At 37.1% G+C, this 25130-nt stretch overlaps 1 protein-coding gene across 1 annotated transcript in view; it reads left to right on the forward strand.

The window, feature by feature from the left end:
* The window catches only part of SLC26A4 (solute carrier family 26 member 4), a 45340-nt gene extending 20849 nt beyond the window's left edge, over positions 1–24491 (forward strand). Inside the window, exons 6-20 of the mRNA XM_077158514.1 lie at positions 992–1144; positions 1253–1335; positions 3783–3930; positions 5290–5403; positions 9144–9221; positions 9362–9457; positions 10543–10649; positions 12710–12779; positions 14186–14278; positions 14617–14712; positions 15275–15505; positions 18692–18746; positions 19726–19871; positions 22198–22281; positions 24334–24491. Of these exons, the coding sequence (XP_077014629.1) occupies positions 992–1144; positions 1253–1335; positions 3783–3930; positions 5290–5403; positions 9144–9221; positions 9362–9457; positions 10543–10649; positions 12710–12779; positions 14186–14278; positions 14617–14712; positions 15275–15505; positions 18692–18746; positions 19726–19871; positions 22198–22281; positions 24334–24357 (1578 nt within the window). The 3' untranslated portion in view covers positions 24358–24491. The remainder of the gene's footprint in view (positions 1–991; positions 1145–1252; positions 1336–3782; positions 3931–5289; positions 5404–9143; positions 9222–9361; positions 9458–10542; positions 10650–12709; positions 12780–14185; positions 14279–14616; positions 14713–15274; positions 15506–18691; positions 18747–19725; positions 19872–22197; positions 22282–24333) is intronic.
* Positions 24492–25130: the final 639 nt, after the last annotated feature.

Raw genomic sequence — 25130 nt, forward strand, 5'->3', positions numbered from 1 at the left:
TTTATTATAGGTAGTAATTGTTACTGGAGTGTTATAATTATTTTGAGTAGAATTCATTTATAAAAATAAGGCATGTTATAAACTGAAAGATGTTCCATTTTCTTTACTGTCATTAAAAAATTTACTCATAAAAAGATTATTTCGAAGAGAAGTGATCTTCACTTGGAGATTAGTGGTCTGAAAAAACTGAGGAATACCTTCCTAAGTCCTGGCTCCTTGGGACTGAACTTAATATAACAAAGATGCTAGTGTTCTTCCCTGGGATTTTCCCTTAATTCATTTCCTTGAAGAACACCTTTGATTCCCAGAAACCTCTTATTTACAAAACAAAACGAATTTACTTGAGTTGGCTTGTTTGTGTACTTGGAAAGAATCACCTTTACTCAAGCCATCTTCAAATCTGAAATAAGTACCAAATTAATTTCCAAAAATTTATACTTGACCAATTCAATAGGCTTTCTTAGCCAGAAGATGAATGAGTCCACCTGTATCTACATATTTTAGGAATTTTATTAATGCCTGTATCATTTAGAATTCGGAAAGAGCTTTACCTAAAATCCTGGATAACTGAGGCCCCCCCCCCAAAATGATTAGAACTTCTTGGTTTGTTAGTCTTTAGTCTCAATGATTTGACATCAGCATGGTGAAAACTAGGGCACTTAACACTTATAAAGAAAGCCACTAGAAATATAAATTTTTAAAGCTTTTCCGCAAGTAAAAGACAACGTACAATGCGATTTTTTTCTTTTAAAACGTACTCATTTTTATTGTGGAAAATACAGGCAAGCAAAAGTGAAAAACCAAAATCACCCATAGTCTTACCACTTTAACTGGATGCATTTAATATTCTCTGTATTATTCAACAGAATTTACATGAAACTTCTAAGTTCTGTTAGGTCGTGATGTAATTTTTCAGATGAAATAATCATGTGAGAAATGTTTTTTTTTTTTCAGCAGAAAGTGAACAAACTTAGTTTGTTTATTTTTACAGACTCTGGTTGAGATTTTTCAAAATGTTGGTAACACCAATCTTGCTGATTTCATTGCTGGATTACTCACCATTATCATCTGTATGGCAGTTAAGGAATTAAATGGTCGATTTAAACACAAAATCCCGATCCCTATTCCTATAGAAGTAATTGTGGTAAGTAGAATATGTAATTGAAAATCAGTATTAATTGGATTGACGAGAAAGGAATTGTTAAAACCAGTGGAGTTATTTTTTTTCCTAATCTCTTTTGTTTTATTTCAGACAATAATTGCTACTGCCATTTCATATGGAGCTGACCTAGAAAAAAATTATAACGCTGGCATTGTTAAATCCATTCCAAGGGGGTGAGTTTGGCGTTCCTCTTAGGCAATACAATACGCTAAATCTGTACTTTCTATTTAAATGGAACCTTTTATTACAAGTGCCATTTCCCGGGTGCTCCTTCTATAGTCCTATTGCATGTGAGCTTGAAGAAATACACATGTGGGAAACCATTAAACAATACGTGTGTAGATAAAGTTTAGGCCATATATTTAAAAACTGCACCCATATGTTCCTTTTTTTCCTTAATTTTCTCAAAACATGGAGTACATGTACAGTTAACACCAGACTCCTGATTTAAACTGGTATGCAGCATTACAATGTCATATAAATGGCCTCATGGTTAGTAACATTTATTTTACTATGAACTGTCTTGAGGCATCAGGCACAGTTGACCTAAGATCTCCACTCCTTAGTTGAATCTATTTTAGATAATAATTATATCCTTTGTGCCTATAAATGAAATTCATTATCTTCAAGGGGAATTTATATGTTTGGTAGCTTGGTCAATTAGAAGACTAAAAGACCAGGGTCCTTTGCCCATCTCGGTACCATTTGACTCTGGGGTCCTGAGAAAGCCTTCCTATGAAGTAAGCATAACAACTACCCAACCAATGAGATCTCTCATAAAAAATGCTCCGAGAAGGACAGAGTGCCCTATACTATTAGCTCATCATTTGGGATTAAAAAGAAAGCCCAGATGTATATTGGGTTTGTATGATTAACTTGTAGCATTTATGACTAGACTTGCTGCTAGATGGCAATAAGTACTAGTTTCCCCTCCCTTGTACCTTGTCCCAGCCTTTTTCTTCCATGCTCTTAATAGAAACTCTGCAGGCAAGGTAAGTCTCAGTGCTTATTCTACAGGGAATTGCTGCTTTCTCATTCGATTAATCACATGATTTATTCTCATGTCTGTTAAAAAAATATTTGAAAAATTACAACTGGCTAAAAGGGACTTAATTTACATACTAGCATTATAGCACTTCTCAAGCTTACTTTTTCATAAGAATCACAAGACCCTTGTTAACCAAAGATTCCTAGTTCCCATTTCAAATCTTTTGGAGCATACTTTGCAGAGGAGAGACGCAGGTACAATTACAATGCCCCAAGTGATTCTCATGGTCACTTATTTTTTGAAACTCTACATTACAGTACGAAGATTCTGAATTAGTGAATTCTAATGCTGGGAGGAATTTAATAATGAAAAAGGTATTGTAGCTACTTGAGTTGTGGAGTTTTCACACTAACAGTGAGATTATTTGGGTTGGTGTAAACAATTCCATAAAACATGTATTTCACAGATCCCTATTGCCAGGTTTCCCAATATGTAATACTTGTAGGTGGTCCACACCAAATGCCCTGACCCATAAACTTAGGTTCTGTGTTATCCTACCTGGCACAATGGAGAGCTTTCCTGGCTGTTTAATTTTAACTAATTTCCTGACAGACCACCTGGTGAGCTTAGTTGGCTAATTAACCTGCCTGGCTCCAAGGACTAGAAGCTCCTCCATGAAGGCAATCATCCCATTTGCCTCGTTCAGCTCTGCTTCCCTAGTACAGCACCTAGCCCGTAGTAGGTGGTCAGAAAATATTTGTTGAAGGAATAAAATGCCTAAGGCTGTGTCATTATAAAAAGCCACAGAAAAGCCTTTGCTACCTGATCTTACTTGCTTGGTAGCACAGAAACAATTCTGATACAACCTTATGCTTATAAACTTCTAGACTTATTCCTTTATACAGTTTGTAGAGGAGCACTGGTTTTATAATTTGGATGTAATTATCTAACAAACTGTAGTCGTCCCCACTATCACTTGTATATTTTAGTCACTGTGACTATGGAATACTTTGATAATGAAATAAATTTATTTATGTTATTTTTGGCATCAGGAAGGTTTAAAATATTATGGCTCTTAAGATACAGATTTTCCACTTAGTTCCTTTAGCATCTTTGTCTCTTTAGCATCTCCTCATATAAGGCAAATCTCATTTTAGTGCTAAAATATCTAAATTCAAAGACTTTTAGGATGCAATTGAGTAAGGAGAAATGCTAATGTGTGAAAAGGCACAGCATGGGTTTGTAGGAAATTAAAGATCCAGAAAACCAGGTTTATTCTTATCAGGAGCATATATGAGGCAGTATTTGCAGATACTCAAATAGGGGACAAAGAAATTAGCCAGTGAGACTCTGTCTACTTCTAATTAAACACTATAAAAGCAGATGCTATTCAGTGGTAGAATGCTCGCCTTCCATGTGGGAGACCCAAGTTCAATTCCCGGACCATGCACCACCACCACACCCCCCCAAAAAAGCAGATGCTACCACTTAACATCTCTCAGGTGCTGTTGGTTCTCTTGAATCAAGTGCTTTCACTTCTAACATGAGCCTGAGGTGATGTAGCATTTGATGAGATGGGTAAAGAGAACTGTGGTCTAATCTTCACTGCCTTTTTCATTTAAAAACTCATAGGTTTTTGCCTCCTGAGATTCCATCTGTGAGCTTGTTTTCTGAAATGCTGGCTGCATCGTTTTCCATTGCTGTGGTAGCTTATGCTATTGCAGTATCTGTAGGAAAAGTGTACGCCATCAAGTATGATTACACCATTGATGGGAACCAGGTATGGTCACCCTTTTTCTGAACTGGTTTTATAGGGTTGCTATGGGATTGTCTTCTTCCACCAATCCTTACTGGGTTGGTTTTCCTCTTGTGCTTACAAATTTGAAATTATTTTGAAGTATAGATACTGCATCACTTTACTTTTTAAGAAATAATTTGAAGCAATCCTAGTTTTAAGACTTAATTCAGAGGTATAAATAACATTCAAAGTTACCCTATTTGGTACGAGTAAGAATTCTTCTTGTAATCCAGTGTGTCCTCTAGGTAAGTGTTTTTTTTTAAATTTCTATTGTGTTAACATATACAATATAATATTTCTCATTTTAACCACTTTAAAGTAGACAATTCAGTGGGTAAATTTTAACCACAATTCAGTAGACAATTCTGTGTGTGTTTTATCATTTGTCTCTGTGAGATGCTCTCGTAATATACCTAATATCTATTCTACAGTTGCAGCCTGAAAATTTTTTTTAACAAACATACACTCCTCCCTTCCCTCTTCCCTTCTCCTAAACTCTAATCTGCTTTCTATCTTTGCAAATTTATTATTTCTAGTCATCTAAATGATATTTACAGTCTTTGTGTTTATATGCCTTCGTATTTCACCAGTATGTTTTCGAAGTTGTTCCATGCTTCAGCATGTCTCATAACTTTATTCTTTCTTATGGCCAAATAATATTCCATTGTGTGTGTTTTGTTTATTCATTTAATTTGTTGATGGATACTTGTGTTGTTTCCTCCTTTTGGCTATTTTGAGTAATCTTCCTATAATTAATGGTGTACAACCATGTACTTGAGACCCTGCTTTCACTTTCTTTGGGTATATATCTAGAAGTGGAACTGCTGGGTCATTCGGTAATTCTCTGTTCAATTTTTGGGGACCCACCTTAGTACTTTCCATGTTGTTTGCACCATTTTACATTCCATCAACAATGCACTAGAGTTCCAATTTCTCTGTATCCTCTCCAACATGTTATTTTCCATTTTAAAAAAATAATAGCCATCCTTGTGGAAGTAGTTTCTTATTGTGGTTTTGATTTACATTTCCCTAATGGCTAATGATGTTGAACATCTCATATGCTTATTGGCCATTTGTGTATCTTCTTTGGAGAAATGTCTGTGCAAGTCCTTTGCCTATATTTAAGCTGGGTTGTCTTTTCGTTGTTGAGTTTAGGCCATCACTTGTTTCTGTAAATAAAGTTTACAAGGTCCTAAGTACCTTTAACTATAAAAATGAAATTGGGGCTAAAAGGCAAGGAGGGTTTAGGAGTTTGCTTTCTTACTGTACTTCCTTTAACACTCAGTAAGGATTTTGCAAAGATTATATTTGTAGCATCACTGTCATCAGTCTTTCCCTTAGGAATTCATTGCCTTTGGGATCAGCAATATCTTCTCGGGATTCTTCTCCTGTTTTGTGGCCACCACTGCCCTGTCCCGCACTGCTGTCCAGGAGACCACAGGGGGAAAGACGCAGGTATGGAACAACAGCTTGGCGATATGATAACTTTCTTTGACCATCACAAAACACAAGTCACTGGAAGCATGGCTTGGAAAGGTTTGCACAAGAATTGAACGGGACAATTAGCTTTTGAGAAGAGAGAGGGACTTGTGCTTCCTGATCTGATTCAGCCTGGGCCTGTCCATCTTCTTAAACCACCCCCTCACTAATACCTCTTTAAACAATAACATTTATGATCTTCTAATAAAGCAATTCTCAAATCTGTCTGTTAGTGCTCATCTGGCAGATAGCTACATTTATCTGCTTTTCCAGGAATGATAGTGACTGATTGACATGGAATCTATAATAAATAATGCTGATTTTGATCAGTTTATTGTTTGGGGATAGAGAGGTCTTAGTAAAAGCCCTGCATGGCTTAGTAAGTTATTGTATTTCCTGAGAAAATGAAAGGTGTCCATTCAGATTTCAGGGATTTCAGATTACAGGGATCAAGAACTTCCTCCAAAGACCTTTGCTACCACAGGATAGCAGGTAGTTAGCCAAGAATATTTTTATTGTAACATTCTGGCATTTCTTCCTGAGTAAGGTTTTTGTTCCTGACGTTCTGAATATGGGTTTAATCTTGCCTTTTATACCTAGTTTTAAGTTGTTAGTGTCACAAGTAGACAAAAAAACCAGCATTGCAGTTAATCTCTGAATAACCCCTTTCTCAACTGTACAGAAAGCTCAGGAACCCTTCTCAAAGGGCACACTTTCCAGCTAGTCCTGGTGTCGAATGTGCCGAACCAAGTGGATGAGGCAGATTGCAAGGGGCAGATTCAGGAATTTGTGTTTATATTATGCCTTGAGGGTTTTAACAACAGAAAGTGTTTTGAGATTGCAAAGGAGAACAACAAACCAAAAGGAAATGACAGCAAGGTACACGCGCGCGCGCACACACACACACACACACACAAAGTTTTTAAATAGGTTTTAGGAAGGCAGAGGCATTTACAAAGAAGTGTAAAAGGGAATCATTGAGAAAATTAACGTCTTCAACGGTGGCTTGCCCAGGGAGAGCTTTACTTGTGCCCACCGTGCAAGGGATGCTCTTTTCCCATTTGTAATAGATTTTTAATGGCAGCGTTGGAAGAATTGGCCCTCTCCACTTTCTTGGCTCCTTTTGACCAGAACTTTAATTCTAATTTCATAAGTTTTCTTTTTATAATTGAGTTTACTTTTTTTTTTTTAACTTTAAAGTTGTGGGTTTTTTGCAAACATTTCTAGCCCTGAGGGAACAGGTAAAATAATACAGTCTATCCCAAGAGGCATAACTAAGATGTGCAGTCAAGTGGAAAAAGTCAGAGCTTATAATTAAAGCTGTGCCTGTGTTCAGCGGCAGCTGTCAAGAGGGAGTTTCTACTGCTGTCATTTTAGTTGGGCATTCACAAGCTCTCCCACCACATGGCCTTGAAATGGGTGGAGGCAAATCCCAAATGCTGATGTCCATCATCCTGCTGCTACCTCCAGGCTCAAATGAGGCACGGGCTGGATATGACAGTAAGAATGCCCATGTAAAGTGACCTCGTTGGCAAAGAGTCTGGGGGATAATGGTGTTCTAGTAAGTTAATATCCCCTGACACACACTGGAGGGTATTATATTTTAGGAATGAAGCATGCCAGGATTTCAGCGTTGAAGAATAAAATAAGCTCAGTAATGGCTTGAGATTTAATTACTGAAATATATACTAAGTTCTAGGGTTAAAAGTCTAAGCACCTGGAGTAAAATCCAGGGCTTCATGACCAAATAAATTGGAAAATCTCCCCTTGCAGTGTTGTTTCCCATGTTTTCTGTTATGTTAGAGATTCAGTTTCTGCATCTTTAAAATGGGAATAAGTCTGTCCACCTCACAGGAGTGTTATGAGGATTAAATGAGAAAATGTTTGTAAAGTACTGGCACATATTGCAGATGCTCATTGTTCTAGTATTAGCTACTTAGTATCTATGATACATTAATTTTGCCTGGTTCATAAGAAATACCCGGTATATATTTACTAGATGAAGTAATGAAAGAATGAGTACTGGTGGACATGAACTATTTCATTACATCTACAGATTGCAGAAGAGCTAAAGTTTGTCTTCCACCCCCATCTGACTCCTACTGACTCATGAAAAAGTAATTCTAAGCTACTTTCTAGCTCTGATTATCCTCTCTCTTAACAGAATTATTTCCTACTAATTGAATTTGCTCATAGATGTAAAATCTGCAGCATTTCCCTCAAACCAGCCTTGTGAAGTAAGCCCAAATAATCGATTTCTCACAGATTTTAATATGGTGATTAAAATTAGCCATTGGCTCCCATAATTAGGAGCATATATTATATAAACTTGGCAAGTAAGTAGCCACTTTCCTGGCCTGAGTTGGGCAGCTAGCTGTGGTTCCTATCCCCTAATATCCATATCCTTCACCAATTCACAGAGCCCTGTGAATTCAGTGGCACATGGAAGATAATAAATACTGGTTACTAATTGCATGGAAGGGAAAAAAGAGGAAAGGGAGGGAGGATAGTAGCTTCCTTGCTTAGAAAGGGAAAAGCTCACCAAGGTACTGGGAACCTGGAGGTGTGTTGCTAGGAGGTACTGAGGATCCTAAAAAAGGGAACTGGTTATACAGAGCAAATTGTTTAGTTCATCATATGTAATATTGCCTCAGACTGGCCCAACTACAGTCTGAACATAAATGACCAATTTTCCAAGTAGAGTGAATGAATGCCACTATGAAATTTCCTTAAGCTGTCTAATTTTCTATTTCTCTTTCCTTTTATCTGTCTCCTTCACTTCAAACATCTTGCAATATGCAGTACTGTGCTGAACTCAGTCTTCCCTGCCACTTCCTCCCTGATTGCTTTGCTTCTGGTTCCTGTCTCCTGTTTCTGTTTCAGAGCTTCTATTCTTCTACTTGGCCATGCCCCAGCTATCTCAACAGAGAATACATTGGTCATCTAATCAAACCTGAGAATATCCCCCACCCTTTCAGACTCTCTCTTATGTTTGGATCTTAGGAGAGCTTTTATGCCAGTGAAGGTAAAGTTTCTGAAGCTTCCTTTTACCCCCAGTATAACCTAGTCACTCTGCAGCCACTGTGTTGAGTGAACTCTGAGCTTACATCTGTGGAGTTGACAGGAACAAGAGACACCTCTCAAATTCTATAGTGACATTTTGAATTTGCAATATGACTGGTAAATTTATTTTCTCTAAGATTTTTGTGGGAATGATGAATTGCTATTATGGTTGCTGCTTCAGTAATGCAGGAGAATCAGACATAGAATCGTTTGTGACATGGGAATTTATTTCCCAAGAACATTACAATGACCAGTTATCAGGGAAGAGAGGTGAACAGTGTTTCCTGCTATGGCAAATAATTAGAAGTACGGCCTCCTAAACTGACACCAAAACTGAGGTTTGTAACACATTGAAACACAAGCCAGGTCAAATTGGCTTTGTTTTGGGAGGCTTGGTTTCCACATTTTTAAAAAAAACTTCTCTGCTATGGCTCCTACATGTGTGTTTTCTTTTTTGTTACATTTTGTAGGGTCTTAGCAAATAATTCTCATTTCCCTCAACATTACTGAGGGGGGTGGGGTGGACAGAGGACATGATCAAGTGTATCTGTGCTCAGGCTCTCTCAGGCACACACCTTGTGTGCTGGAAGACCCCTGTGCTGGAGGACCCCCCCCCACCCCCACTGCATTCATGTGAGGTGTGTGTCTTTCAGGTTGCTGGTATCATCTCAGCTGGGATCGTGCTGATTGCGATCGTCGCCCTGGGAGAGCTGCTGGAACCTCTGCAGAAGGTAGACCCCTGCTTCTCCACACTCTCGTCAGATAAGTCCCCTCCCCGCTCTGCAACTAGAGAAATAACAGGAGATTAGAAAATCATCACATGAAAACCAGTCCCCTGAATAAGGCAGCCTTCGTCTTTCTGTCTTGGCAGTCAGTCTTGGCAGCTGTCGTAATTGCCAACCTGAAAGGGATGTTTATGCAAGTATGTGATGTTCCTCGTCTGTGGAAGCAGAACAAGATTGATGCTGTGAGTCCCATAATTTCATTCTTCTGTGAAATAAGACTTGGTCATTATATGTTTCCTCTTATATCACTATGTCCCCTTTCTTCTAAATCTTACTTGCCCTTTGAGAACTGCAGAACAGGAATCAGAATTGTGTAGATAAATCAATTCAGAGAAATCTTCCACATAAACTGCATTTTATGAAGTTCCCGTATCTCTTGGAAGATTCATTTCCAGCAAGAATAACACATGAGTCTCATTCATGCACTTCTGAAGTCAAAAAACAAAGGTTTAAAAATCCTAAAATTTAGGACAGACAAAGCAAAGCAAAACAAAACTACAGTGTCGATGATAATTCTAACCAAAGTAACCTTCACAGCTATACTAAAAGCATTGTAAAACCCAGAAACTAAATCCTTTAGAGTTCTGCTCTAAGTGAAACCAGAATAGATAAGAAGAATGAGAAAACTTTCTCTATGCTGATATGGAAGGATATCTGACACAAATTAAGTGAAAAAGAGACCAGTGCTGAACAGAATAGTGTGTATAATACACTAAAGGGGGGAAAACAAGATATGCTATATGGTCGTATTTGCTTGTTTGCATAAAGAAATGCTGGGAAAATGCACAGACACATCCACACTCACATACACAAATAAGAGGATACAAGTAGGAGATAGGTTGGGAAGGTAGGTGGAGAAGAGAGAGGATTGGGAGCAAGATTTTCACTATATACTTTTTTTTTTAACATGGGCAGGCACCGGGAATCGAACCCGGGTCCTCTGGCATCGCAGGCAAGCATTCCTACTTGCTGAGCCACCATGGCCCACCCTCACTATACACCTTTTAAAAATATTATTTACCTTTTGAACCATGTGGATACATTACCTATTAAAATTAAATTAAAAAATAAATAAAATGGGACAATTGGTCTTTAGTGGGAAGGCCAATTTCTATTTTATGTAAATACAAAATGAATGAAGTCAGAGCATTAAAATGTGCTGTAATTTGTTCTTGGATAACTGATGTTTTATTTTTTTACAGGTTGACATCTCACCTGATGGTACTTGCTGAGTTAACATAATTCTTCTCATTTCATTTTTTCCTAGATTATCTGGGTGTTTACATGTGTAGCATCCATCATTCTGGGGCTTGACCTTGGTTTACTAGCTGGCCTTATGTTTGGATTACTGACAGTAGTCCTGAGAGTCCAATTGTGAGTAACTTAAGACCCAGGTTTCCTATGAACAGGACAACACACCCTGAGCTTTCTTTGCCACTTTGACAAATATAGTGAAACCACTTCCTTTTATAATAGTTACTGTACATTGAGTTCTTCTAAAAAATAACTACACGATGTTTTATAGATGTTATCATATTTAATCTTAAAAAAAAATCCTGTGAATAGGTTTTATTGTTCTCACTCTACAGGTGAGAAAAGTGAGCTCAGAAAGGTTAAGATTCTTCCCTAATATCACATGGCAGAGCGAGGATTTGAATTCAATTGTATCTCACTCCAAAGTCCGTGTTCTCAGTCATATGTTCTACTGCTGTAGTCATGGCGATACAACAAAGACACATGGCTCAGGAAGAGACAGAGGTTGTTGTATAGTTTCTTCTATAAATGAGATGAAGCATGTGATGCACTGGGCCCAAGGAATGGAACAAGAAAGCTGCTCAATTTATTTTAGCTCCTTTTTTTCTCTTGATGCTAGGAGGTTACCAGTTATCTAACTCAGAGCTGGAGAACTTTAAAACAGTTGATTTTAACTAAGATTCGTTCAAAGCTGCCCAAAAAAGCATATCCCAAAGAAGCAGTAAGTTAAAGCACGCAGTTATGTGAGGCAGACAGAATTAGATCATATGCAAAGAAGAGCAGCAAAGACAAGATCTAAAGTAACAGAGACACAACTTGTGAGAGAAAATTAGAGAGCCTGAACTTGTATGAGTTTTGGCAATTCTTGCTTCTTGAGAGGCTTTGGGTATGTGCCTTCCTGGGCTGCGAGGGGAGCAGAGGCTTTCTTCCTCCTCTGTGCTTCTCTTAGTTTTCCAGACTTCGGGTCTTTTTACTGCCCATGTTCAGGCTATGAAGGAATAAGGAGTCTGGAAAGACGTCAACACAGAAGTCTTCAGCTTAGCATAAGATCACCTCTTCTGCCCCACCAATCAGTTATCCTTTTTTGCCCTCTTTCCCTACCCTCTCATGTTGGTGCCAACCCAGAAGGCTCTTGTGTACTGCCTCTGCCCTAAATGACTGCCCAGGAGTCTGAAAGAGTTCATGAGCTCCCAAAGTGACCAATTTGCTGTTAAGGAATGACTCACAAACTGACCTTGGAAAATGCTCCCTCTCATTTTTTTATGCCTATTTTTTCTTGTGTAGGTGTGGATGTGAAGAGTTTTGTAGAGAGCAAGTCTTCAGTGTATGGGTTTTATGTTAAAAAATCAGCAGAGCAAGCTGAGGAGAAATCAGTGGCACATTTTAGCTGCTGCTTTGTTAACTAAGGCTTTTAGCCAACAAAAAGCAGTGTCCTCCGCAGTATTTAATTTCCAGTAATTATAATGCTGATCCAGAGAGCGCATGCTGAAAGTTCTCTCAAACAGATACTCTTTCTTTGGGAACTGTATTTAGCATTTGTTCCTAGTCACACTTGAAGAATTATGGAATTTATCTGATTGCATCAGGAATAAGAAATCAACAGTCTGCTCAGCAGGAAGGACTTATTTCTAGACTCCCGGGCTCGTATTTCTATAAATTTAGACTAATTTGATCACCCACACACTCCCCATACTTCAACAGGAAGTTGCCACAGTTCATAAGTAAGTGCCAGGCACTGTGGCAGGGATGGAAGACCCAAAGGTTAAAGAGAAGAACTGCACTGCCATTTACCTCAGGGTCTTTCCTAACTGCTGATCCTAATTTTACTCATCTATAAAAGTGAGGATAATATTGCTGAACTTTCAGGGTTATGACGAGGGGTAAGTACGATTTAACAGGTGTGAAAGCTCTTTGTTTATCCTGTAAAGTGTTATACACATGAAGGTATGATGCTCTTTATTTCTCTCAGCATCAGAAGAGAGGCACCGTTCCTCCCCCAATCTCACACAAACACCAACTGCTCATTTCAGAGTTAGCTACAGGAAAATGTCATCTGCAATAAAGATTGGGCCCAGAACACCAGAATGCTAGGCTCTTCAGTAACTGTTATTTCTTTTAACTTTCTATTCTAAAATTTGCCTGTTCCAAAAAAATCCTGACCTTACTTTTTCTTCCTTTAGTCCCTCATGGAATGGCCTTGGAAGCATCCCTACCACTGACATCTACAAAAATACCAAGAATTACAAAAATGTAAGTGCTTTTGAAAGACACTTGCTGTACTTGGGTTTGCTAGCCCAGAATTTCAGGAGTTGCATATTCTCTTTTAGCATTAGCTGCAAGGTAGCCAGAGAGGGAGACTCACAAAGGAAAATCCCTAAGTCCATTGGGGGTGTCATGAAAATTTGTGACCCAATGTGCCTTCTGATATCCATGATTTTATCTGGATTTGGTTTATGCTAACTTAATGTTACTAATATTTTTGGAGCAGACTGTTTTGCTGTAAACCATTTTAAGAGGGATTTTTAAAATAGGCAATAGATTATTTCCAAAAATTGAATCAAAGTTCTGTTTCTCTGTTTACATGATCCTATCCTCTATGAAATTGTCTGAAATCTGTAAGATTTTCTCCATTCAATTCTAACAGGAGACTTTCAAGTTCTCTCTTAGAACCTTATTTGACATTTTGCTTTAACCTTGGAATAGTAGAATATAATATCTAATACAGGAAATGGAAAATAAAACTAAACATCTCACTGGTGATGTTTAGTCCCTGCAAATAAAATTGCTCTATGGCCATCAAGAGAATACACTGAAACAAGATTTAAAAAGCAGAATAAGAAAATACTTATTTAGCAAAAATTGGTGTTTGAAAGCAAAGAAAAAAAATTTTTTATTGTGGTCCCTAAGAAGTAGTCTTAATTTTACCTTAACATTTAAAAAGTATTGGACACTAAATGTGTAATTAATAGTAGCTGCTATTTCATTTATCTCCACAATCTTTCTCTGCCCAATGTGTTCAAGAGTTAAAAGTGATTCTAGAGAATCTTCTGGCTCTTGGGGCAGGGATCCCTAGTCTGAGGTTGGGAGTTCTGAGTTCTAGACTCTGTTGGTGTGAGATCTTCCCGAAGTCACCCCATCTCTTCAGGGCCTCAGTTTTCTTATCTAAAGGTGTTGGGCTAAAACTGCTATGATTTCTACAGACTAGAAAAGTCTATAATTCCAAGGGTTCTACTTTCGGTCTGGTCACAATGTAGACTGTGAGCAAACTGATAACATCACAGGCCTCAGTTCATCTTGCTACTTTTTGTTAATTAATATTTTAAAAGAATTTTAGCAAAACCAAGAGTGCCAGTGGTATGTACTCAAGGCAAATCATGTCACTGTTGTAAGCCTTTCTCTGGAAATGATAGGGCTGAACAAATTACTTTTCTAAGTCCCTAACTTTGACGTGTGGAACTGTGGTTTGTAGAGGGTAGGAGCTTTGGCAACCTGTTGTCACCTAATTGGGATAAAATCTCTGTTCAAGAAAAGTTGAGAGCTATCACCCAGCAACTCTAAGCAATTGTGAGCCTGCTCCTAGCTGAGTGGCCAGAAATTTAATTGATTATTTCAGACCCGAACTTGTTTAACCTTAGGTAATTTGTTTAAAATTCTAGATTGAAGAACCTGAAGGAGTGAAGATTCTTAGATTTTCTAGTCCTATTTTTTATGGCAATGTCGATAGCTTTAAAAAATGTATCAAGTCCACAGTAAGTATATTACATCTAGAAATTTGGTTTTTTTTAACTTCCTTTGGAACAAATGTTTATTGGTTATTTTTTGCTTTTTTTTTCTTTTTCTTTTTTTGTTCTTTTATACTCTCTTAGAGGCTTTAATATGTTAACATCTTCCCTGAGTCTCTGGGTGGGATGGGGTAGGGCGGCCTGGTAGTGGAGAGGGGATCTGTTCCTTCAGATTTCAGAATTCCCTTTCTAGCAGAACATCTCAACAAAGAATACCCTTTGAGAAATAACCTTCCTGGTTAACAATTGATATTAATGACCATTAGGAATCAGGCATTTTAAGTAACTGATATTTATTTTCAAAGGTTGGATTTGATGCCACTCGAGTATATAATAAGAGGCTTCAAGCATTAAGGAAAATACAGAAACTCATCAAAAAAGGGCAGTTAAGAGCAACAAAGGTGAGGCGACATCTTTTCATAATCCTTTTCAATTCTTTCCTTTCTCTAATGTTAGGAGTTAGAAAGTCTAAAATGAAATCTATCCTCTTTGGTATCCACTGTGTACGAGTGTACCTGGGCTGTTCTTGTAGACAAGAGGGAACGGAAGGGAATAAAGTGAAATCACCACAAACAGCATCTGCATTACTTTTTAAACTTTATTTTTATTGAAAAGAACACAGTAAGTACTAATTCAATGCTGGAAAATTACCCACAATAGAAGGCAGCAAGTTCATAAACTTTTAGAGTCATTCCCTTTTACTTAGACTCTCCTTCTAATGTATTTTTGGCAAAGTTCCACAACCTTCCTGAAATTGAGTTTTAATGCTTCTGGTTCTGCCATTTTTCTTCCTAGAAAACATCAAAGTCTGGGCTGAGGTAAACCTCATTCCTTGAGAGTTCATTCCTATTTTTTTTTTTTTTTTTTTTTTAGCCAAGGAACAGAATGTAAGACTTTTAAGTTATTTGAAATGAATTATTGAAAGACATTGGTAATTAAATTGGCAGTGTTTCCTTTGTTTAGAATGGCATCATAAGTGATGCTGGTTCATCCAACAAGGCATTTGAGCCTGATGAAGATATTGAAGACCCGGAACATCTTGACATCCCATCCAAGGAAATAGAGATTCAAGTGGATTGGAACTCTGAGCTTCCAGTCAAAGTGAATGTTCCAAAAGTGCCAATCAATAGCCTTGTACTTGATTGTGGGGCTGTGTCTTTCTTGGATATTGTTGGAGTGAGATCATTGCGAGTGGTAAGATTGTTTTTTTAAAATTACAAATTTGGAGCTTTGGTAATAGTAAAATGATACGGGTTCTACTGTATTGCTAAAGGCTGAATGCATGGGCTCTGTAATTTTTCTAGGTGAATGTTTTTACAGGAAGATATAATATTTTAGAGAACAGATTCGAGCCATATCACCTGGGTTTGAATTCTGGCTCTGCCACTTGTTACCAGTGTGACCATGGGCAAACTGCTAAATCTGTCTTACTTCAATTTCTTCATCTGTAAAATGGGGTAATTATGGTACCCACTTCATAGGATCATTATGAGGATCACATAAACCAATAGATATAAATAACTGAGAAGAGTATCTGGCACATAGTTACCTCTTGGCAAATACTAACATTTATTATGTATTTTTTTCTGGGAATATGTGGGAAATGGAACATGAGAAAAGGAAAAGATGGCCAAAAGTTTGTGTTAAAAATTATATTGTATTTGTTATGTGAATAGCAGCAAGATAAGGAGCATGAATGTAGGACTGGAAGAGCCAGGCACTACTAAGAGGTTAGAGGAAGCAGGTCAGGCAGCCTGGAAGTCAAAGTAAGGGTTGAGCATGCACAATAGAAACATTCATGATAACAGAAATCCAATTATGCAAGCTTCAGTTCATTAATTTTTCAACAATAGATGTGAAATGTCTAATATATGTCAAGCATTATGCCAGGCACAAGAATTAAGCAATGAAGTAGCCATAGTCCTTACTTTCATGAGACTAAGTAGTCTAGAGGGGAAGGCAGGTTTCAAGTAATTTTATTAGTAACAACTATATTAACTGTTCCAAAGCAGATTAAATAAGGTATCACTAGAAGTTTCAAGTTTAGGTGAAAGTTCAGATTGATATCAAGAGGGCTGGAAGAAAAGTAAGCAGGTTCAAGGCACCAAGAATTGGATATAATAGGGAAGTGACCCCTAACTGAGGTTTAGTTCAGCTGGGGGCTTCTTGGTTACACTCTGCAAGGGTAGGGCAATAATTCCAGGGTGTAGTACTAGGCATGTAAGGTACAGAAGTGAATGCATTGGCAAAAGAGTATGAGAATAGGCTTAGGAGGTTCTGTTTCAGTTTCCTTAGCAGATCTACCTGGCTATTATCTTATTTGAGAATACCTATTGTTCTCTATTGTGCATTTCTCTCTAGGTGTTGGCTGAGTCATTGCAGAGAGTATTAACCAAAGGGTTTAACAAATTACTTTCGGGGAGAGCCTTGGCAAATTTAATGCCAGAGTATTAAACTTAAATAGTTGCTATCAAGTCCTATAGTGACAATTATGAAAACTAAAGAAAACTCCAAACTTTATTTTTGAATAGAGGCCTTGATTTTAGTCCCAGAAGTTTCAACAGTTATTTTGAATCAAGTCTTTTCTCTTTATTTTTTCAAAATTACACTTTTGTAGATAATTATAGATGCATATGCAGTTGTAAGAAATTAAAACATAGAGATCACCTGTATCAATTACCCAGTTTCTCCTAGTGGTAACATCTTAGAAACTATTAAAACAAAATTATAATTAAGATGTACGTTCAAAATACAGAAGCCTTGATTTTTTTTTAATTAAAAAAAGTTTTTATTGGTATATATTATATATTTACATGCCATGTAATCATCCAAAGGGTATAATCAGTGGTTCACAATATCATCATATAGCTGGGCATTTATTATCACAATCGACTTATTTTCCTTTTTTGTGAAAAATAAAATATATACAAAAACAGTACATTTCAAAGCACATTGCAATTAATTGAAGAACAGATTTCAGAGTTTGGTATGGGTTACAATTCCACAATTTTAGATTTTTATTTCTAGCTGCTCTAAGATACTGGAGCGTAAAGGAATTATCAATGTAATAATTTAACAATCATACTCATTTGTTAAACCCTACCTTCTCTGTATAACTCCATCACCTCTGATCTTTCTCCCACTCTTTAGGGGTATTTGGGCTATGCCCATTCTAACTTTTTCATTTTGGGTTGGGGGATGGAACTAGCTGATGTTCTAGTCTATTTCAGGACGTATCTGGTTCAGGGACCCATCTGGAGGTTGTAGGTTTCTGGAAAGTTACCCTAGTACATGGAACCTTTGTATAATCTTTTATAATGCTCTAAGTGTTCTTTAGGATTGGCAGGGATGGTTTTTGTTGGGGTTTTGCAAGCTATGAAGCTTGCATAGAGTCCAGAGAGCCTCTTGACTCTATTTGAACTCTCTCAGCCACCGATACCTTATTTGTTAACACTTCTTTTCCCCCTTTTGGTTAGGATGGCATTGTTGGTCCCACAGTGCCAGGGATAGATTCATCACTCGGAGTCATCTCCCCATGTCGCCAGAGAGACTTTCACCCCTGGATATCATCATGTCCATATGTGGAAGCTGGGAAGCGGGGTGGGGGGGTGGTGGAAATGATTTCACTTGCAGAGTTGTGCTTCGAGAAAAGAAGCCTTGATTTCTAGGCCAGTTTTTACATTCTAAACTTGATGACCACATATGCATACCTGTATATTTTTTACTCAAAGTTATAAACTCACACTCTTGTCTTGAATCACCAAGGGCTATATTAGAAAGCCTCCTGTTCTTTTTTCCTTATTTGCACACATATTTTTAAAAATAACTTTACCAAATTATAATTTGTCCATTTCACATTTACAATTCATTGTTTTCTAGTATATTTACAGATATGGGCAACCATCACCATAGTCAATTTCAGAGTATTTTCATTCATCATTTCATGAAAATATGTCTTTTAGTGGCCACCTCTCCTATTTCCTCAGTCATACTCCCAGCCCTAAGCAACCACTAATCTATTTTCTGTCTCTATAGTTTTTTCCCTGTTCTGGACTTTCCAATGGATAGAATCCATTGTAGTATGTGATTTTTGCGACTGTTTCCTTCACTGAACATGTTTTCAAGGTTCATACACATTGTAGTATATGCTGTCCATAAACTTTTATTGAGCACTTCTGCATTATAGAGCACTATGCTATAGAGCATGCTGTCACCTCTTTCATCTTTAATAATACCCTCAATGAAAGCTGAAAACCTCTTTCCTGAAAGTCCTGAATTAACTGTGAAAGTGCTGAAGTTTCTCCTGAGCAGGTATTTGAATGCTCCTGGAATGACAGGTAGATGAAGTTGTTCATTGTTACAAATTCCTCCTTTCATTAGATTGTCAAAGAATTCCAGAGAATCGACGTGAACGTATACTTTGCATCGCTTCAAGGTAAATGTAGATACATATCTGTCTATAAGACTTCCCTAAGCCCTTTTCTCTATGTTGGGATATGGGCACATGATACCTGAGGGCCTCCTTTAACCCACAAAAGATATTACTTCTCATATGTGCCATCAAGTTGTAATGCATGGAAATCTATGTCTTGACAGCTGTGCAGGGTCAATGGGGAGATCTTATAATGGGGAGAGTGGAGTTGGAGATGTCTTAGATCCCTTAGAACAAGAGGATCCTCATGTGTGTGAGTCTGTGTGTTTATGTATGAATATATATGTGTAGGAAAATGCCATTGCTTAGGTTGAGTTCTCTAGAAGCAGAGTCTGAGATGGGGATTCCTACAAAAGTGATTACTGAAAGAGTGCTCTTTGGAGAAGTTTATAAGGTGTGAAACTTAAGCTGTAAGGGCAGCAGGATATGGCAGGATAAGGCTGAGAAAAGACGTGGCTTCAGAAGTCTAGCATGATTCCACAGGGAGCCCCACAGCAAGAAGAGCACTAGAGGGTTATCCCTCCTTGACACAAGGGGACCCACCTTTGTAACTCCAAATCAGTCAGTAGCTACAGGCCACCCATGGGTTGGGTTAAAATCTCCGAGGCCTTTTCAGGTGAGATAATACCTATTGGCCAAGGAAAGTTCTTCAGAGATAGGCATAGCTATGAGCCATGTAGCAGCCAGTCTCATGGCAGCTGGAGGTCTGGCAAAGGCCATGTCATAGGGCACCAAGATCATCTACTATAACCAGTTATGGTGAAGCCCTATGTGCTTCTGGAAGGCACATGAAACTGTCAAATTAGAGCAGGGCCATACTTTGAAAATGAGAATGAGAACTTAAAGGTGGCACCACAAAAACTTAGCATTGATTTGATGTTACAAAATATCTTTTCCTAATATGAGAACTATATCAAACGCATTTTTTTAAAGACTCTGTTATTTCTCTTAATGCACAAACTAAACTTTCTTTCTTTTGAAGACCAGTTGATAGAAAAGCTGGAGCAATGTGGTTTCTTCGATGATAACATTAGAAAGGACATGTTCTTTTTGACTGTCCATGATGCTATACTCTATCTACAGAACCAGTCTAAATCTAGAGAGATTCAAGATTCCATTTTAGAAACGGTAAATATTTAACCTTTCTACATATGTATCCATATAAAACTATCATGATTTCTGTAAAATGGCAAAAGTCACACAAATCTACGTTTTAATCACAGCCTGGCAGTGGAAGGTTTAAGCCATCTTCTTTAACTTCTCAGAGCTTCAGTTTTTTTATCAGTAAAATAGGAGTTAAAAAATTTATCTTGCTGGGTAGATGTGAGAACCAAACAAGATAGTTAATAAGAAAATACTTGGCAGTACCCTAGTACATAAGCACCTACAATGTGTGAGTTTACTAATCAAAGAGACCATTAGCCATAATGCCTTTTTAGATTATAGCACTGACTCTTGGATCTTCTGTCATTTGTGTACACAAATAGCCTAAATTCACAGCAATCTGGAAAGCCATGAATCATACATTTTTAAAAATAGGATCCAGCAGGCCATAAGTGGTCTTTGAAGAAGAAAATTCAGACCACTCATTAGCCCAGAGTAACATGCCCTAAACAAGCAGAACAGTCCCTGATTTCTGATGGGCCTCCTTATTTTGTGAACCCTCCTGCTGAATACCCAGCAGAGGTGAGCATTCTGGTCTAGTTTATTAGGTTGGGTCTATGCCGAGCACCTCTTTACTCACAGAATCTGCTGGCAGAGAATTTGGGTGACTAAAATAAATACTTATAATAATAATAATGACTCCAGTGACAATGCATTCATTATACTTTAAATTGCTTCCCTTCTAAAATTAGGATAAGCAGTTCCATATTGTAGAAAGGAAGCTACTGTTGAAGTAAAACTAACTGAGAAAACAACAGTCCTTTTTTTGTGTGTGTGTGTGGCTATTTTTAGTGGAGAGGTTGCTTTGCTTAATGCTCCTGGGGAACATACCATCCCCAAATACCAAGGTGTGGCCCTTAAATATGAAAAAGAAAAAAAAAAACCCACAAATCTCAAAACAACCTACATGCAAACTGCTAAAATCTGAGAAAAGATCCGTCTTTGAAAAACTCATAAACCTTTTTCTACTTAAAATTCTTTAACCCACAGTAACAACCACAGGATCATATAAAGTACCTAAAAAAGACCCCATATTAAAAATAAAATAAAAACAAGGTGTCAAGTTCTTTCTCAATATGAAAATAGTTTTATGTTCGTCTGCACCGCTATTTCTGATCCAAGATCTCAAGCCATGAATGTCACAAAAACCACTAACCAAGAGGGCACCTACCTGCATTGTGAGTGGATGGGATTCGTTTATCCTGAACAAATGTCAGACTGAGTAAAAGTGACTGCTTGTATTAATATACAGGTTCACTGGGTTGAACATTATTGGTGGCCTGTGAGGTTCAGAACCTTATACCTCTGTAGATTCTCATAGAGGACTTCTCATATTAAAGAATATGAGAAGAATATATATTAAAGAATATATATTCTTTAATATGAGAAGTCCTCTACATAGTAGATGCGTGGTAAATGATGTTAAAATCTCTTCTGTGGTACTTTCTCTTTCTTTAGAAAGGGTCGTTTATGTGTTCTAAATACTAGATATAGTGATATATAATTATCACCGTATTTTATGATCACAAGGACAGCCCCAATTTGTAGTTACACTTACCTTTCACTTTCCCATTATTTTAAGAACATCTGCAGTGGGACTTAATACTCTAATTCATTTGCATGCAAGCACAGAGAATTGGGTTATTTGTGAGATAAAAACTAAATAGCACTTCAAAATGTTTATTTCACCTTGATAGTCATTTGGTGTTGCTTTGGCAATGTCCTTCTTCATGTATGAGACAAAGCCCAGATTGTTTCTGTATAGAAGATTAAGTTTCATACTACCTCTAAAAGCAGAGCTTTCCTGAACAACCAAATTGGTCCACAGACATTGTTTTCCATCTCTAGTAAAATTAATTTCCATCTAATTCAAATTGGGGCTTTTACTGTCATCAGTCACAAGTGCATCAGTCCTTCAGTGTGCATTCACTGCATGCTTGATGTTGTAGTAAGTACTCTTAGCTCAGCCATTGAAGCAGAAGTATTGACTGCTGGATCATTTAGGGAGAAGGGCGTGACTTGTTAAGAACCCACTTCACAGGTTAGGGAAGAGTGCTGAGGAGTTAGTTAGACAATGGAGAGCTAATACCACTTTAAACATGAATATGAAAAAATGAGGAGAATTCTAAGGAGAGAAATATTTAAAAACAAGAAAGGTTAAGAGGATTTTGAAGCATGTAATTATGGATAAGAAGCATCAGCAAAGCTTCCAGTCATTTTCAGTAGATTTATCAGGTGGGTTAATACTATAATATTTCTAGTTAATATTCCCTGTGTTCTGTTTGTCAAGATCACCCTCATCCAAGAATGTAAAGATCCTCTTGAACTAATAGAAACAGAGTTTATTGAAGAAGAACTTGATGTCCAGGATGAGGTATGATCATTATTTTCTTTCTAATAAGACAATTTTGGGTTAAATCTTGAATAAACAATACAAATAGTGATTATGTCTGATTAAGAAATATTCAGGGGAAGTAATTTTTTTAAAAATACTATACGGACAACTTCACAGAAGGGGAAAATGGTAGACAAATATTCTCCCATGCAAACATTAAGTACTTGGAAACTTTTTGTCTTAGGCTGCCTTTTTGCACCAGCCAACACACAGTTTCTGACTTCATACCTCTGCATCCTTCTCTTTCAGAGATTTAAGGACAGTGGGTTAGGGGAAAGGTGAATAGAGGGAATTTTCTAATTCGGGAGTTTCATAAGCTTCAGGGGTAGCCAGTGAGGAACAGGAACCTCATAACCTTGACTTGTTCTAAGTATTTCTGATGCTTTTCTGGCAGCAGACTATTTCTAGAAAAATTGAAATGAGTGAAAATTGTGGTGATACCACTGACTAAAATGGAAACAAAGATCATAAAATTTTAAAGTTGAAAGATTTCTTATAGATCAGGTAATCCAAAATCCTAGCCTATGTAAGAACTGCTTCTTACACTATCCCCGATGGAGGTTATTATGTTCATTCAGTTTTTGTGTGGCCATTTCCATGCACTTAAAAAGAACCTTTTCAAGGCAGCTTGTTACACTGTTTGAAGCCTCCAAATGTTAGCTATGCATACAAAACTGAAATTGACTTCTATGTCATAGCCACGTGGTGGACTGATACTTGTTTCTCTAGCAACACAAACCCTCTTGCTGATCAGGCCTTCAAATATTTGAGAATTACTCTAATCTCTAGGCAAGAGTCCTCTAGTTCCCTCTACCATCCTCCAAAACTGTTAATACTTCTCTGGCTAAGAAGAAGACAGAGGACCCTAGGTGTGGTTAGGCCAGCAGATTAATCGACCATGACTGATCTTGATCTTACCAAGATACTTCCATTACTACAACTTAAAAATGTGTTTGCTCACATAATGGTTACATCAAATTCCTGGCTTCCTTTGAGCAGGGGTCAACTAAAGATGCGGGCATTTTCACACAAACTACCATCCAGTTGGGCTCCCCACTTATATTTACATCATTGGTTCGTGACTCTAATGCAGAACTACATATATTTCTGCTAGATCACATGTTTTTGGTTCCAATCTATTGGCAGTTTTGAATTCTGAATCTGTCATCCAGCATATGAACCATCCACCCCCACTGGTGTTATTTGCAAATCTGTTAAATACGCCTTCTCTGTCCTTTTCCAGGTCCTAATGAAAATATTGAAAAGAATAACATTCAACCCCCTATGACAAAATCAGGCAGTGGGGAGGGATGACAGGCAGAGAAGATTCTGTGGAGAAAACAAATTGTTAGAGTGAAATTCAAAAGACTTGATCTTAATGCACTAGCTTAGTGAGCCCAGGAAAGTCATTATTGAGCTGAGAAGTCTTTCCAGCTTTTGTACTTCATGATTCTATGGGGCTGAGTTTGAATAAATATCCATATGTTAAAATTTGAACTTAAAATATTGCCACGTTATTAATTGCTGAATAAAAGGATCCATGATAGGGTTCCTGAAGATACCGTACCATTAGAGCAGAAATGTTTTAAGGGCATGGGCTTTGAGACCAGAGACCTGCATGCTAATCCTGATTCTGCTACTTACTGACTGTGCAGCCTAGGGAAACTACATACCTTATCTCCATTTTTTCTAGTAAACTAGAAATAATAACACCTCATAGAAATAGGAAAATTAAATGATGCATGTAAAATAACAGGACATAGTAAGTATTCAATATACATAATAGGTCTTATGCACAGTCTTATACCTAGTGAGTACTCAATAAATAGTAATTATTGCTTTTAAATAAATGAAATCAAAATTTAGTAAGGTACAGAAATTAAGTTTTTACTTGTTTTATTATGAGGATATATACTTAAGATGATCAAAGGTAAGCAATCAATACTATAAAAACATATTTGCAAAAAGCATAATGTAGACTTAAGGAGAATTCAGTTGTATGAATGCTTTCTTTCCTCTTTGCTTCCTCAGGCTATGCGAAGACTTGCTTCCTGAAAGAGGGCTCAGGAGGTCGCTATTCTTTCTGACCTTGACACCCATGAGCTGCACTGATCCCAGTGAAGGTCACATTAAGTAAATGCTGAAATATAATCATGAAATGTGTTAGTGAATAAAAGCCTTCAAAGTCACTTTTAGTAAATAACTTTTTAAAAACGTGCAAGTTTGGTGAATATTTATATGTGATCAGATATATAACCAGAATTCAGAATCAATGAAATAGTTCACTTAAAAAGTACATAACTGAAGTGATATACTTTAGAAACATTGATTCAAAGAAGTAAAAAGATACGGACTTTATCTTGGTTCTGAGAAATCATTTTTTGATAGGATAATAACCATGAATTGCAATTAAGATCAAAGAGTATATGACACACTACATCTTAAAAAATATGTTCTAATTTATTTTAGTCCATAGAAATGGTAAACGATCATTGCTTGGAGGTATATATATAAATATATATATATATTTAAAAATTAACAATTTGTTATTTTGAACAAAAAACAATGTTGATACGCATATTTCTAAGATAAAGTAAGTTTATATTTTTCTCTAAAATTTTAGCAGTATATAAAGCAGGTAATCTTTAACTGAATTCTGACATTTCAAAAAAAATTTTTAAACATGAACTGCTTACAGTAATCTGTGTTTAAAAAGACTTTTAAAGATAGAGCATTCTTAATGCACCATGCATACTGAAAATATATACATTACTAAAAATCTGTATTTTAAGATAGAAAATTTTATTTTATTACTTTTATTTTTACTT

This window comes from Tamandua tetradactyla, chromosome 1 (genome assembly GCF_023851605.1).
Source record: "Tamandua tetradactyla isolate mTamTet1 chromosome 1, mTamTet1.pri, whole genome shotgun sequence".
NCBI classification, from domain to species: Eukaryota; Metazoa; Chordata; class Mammalia; order Pilosa; family Myrmecophagidae; genus Tamandua; species Tamandua tetradactyla.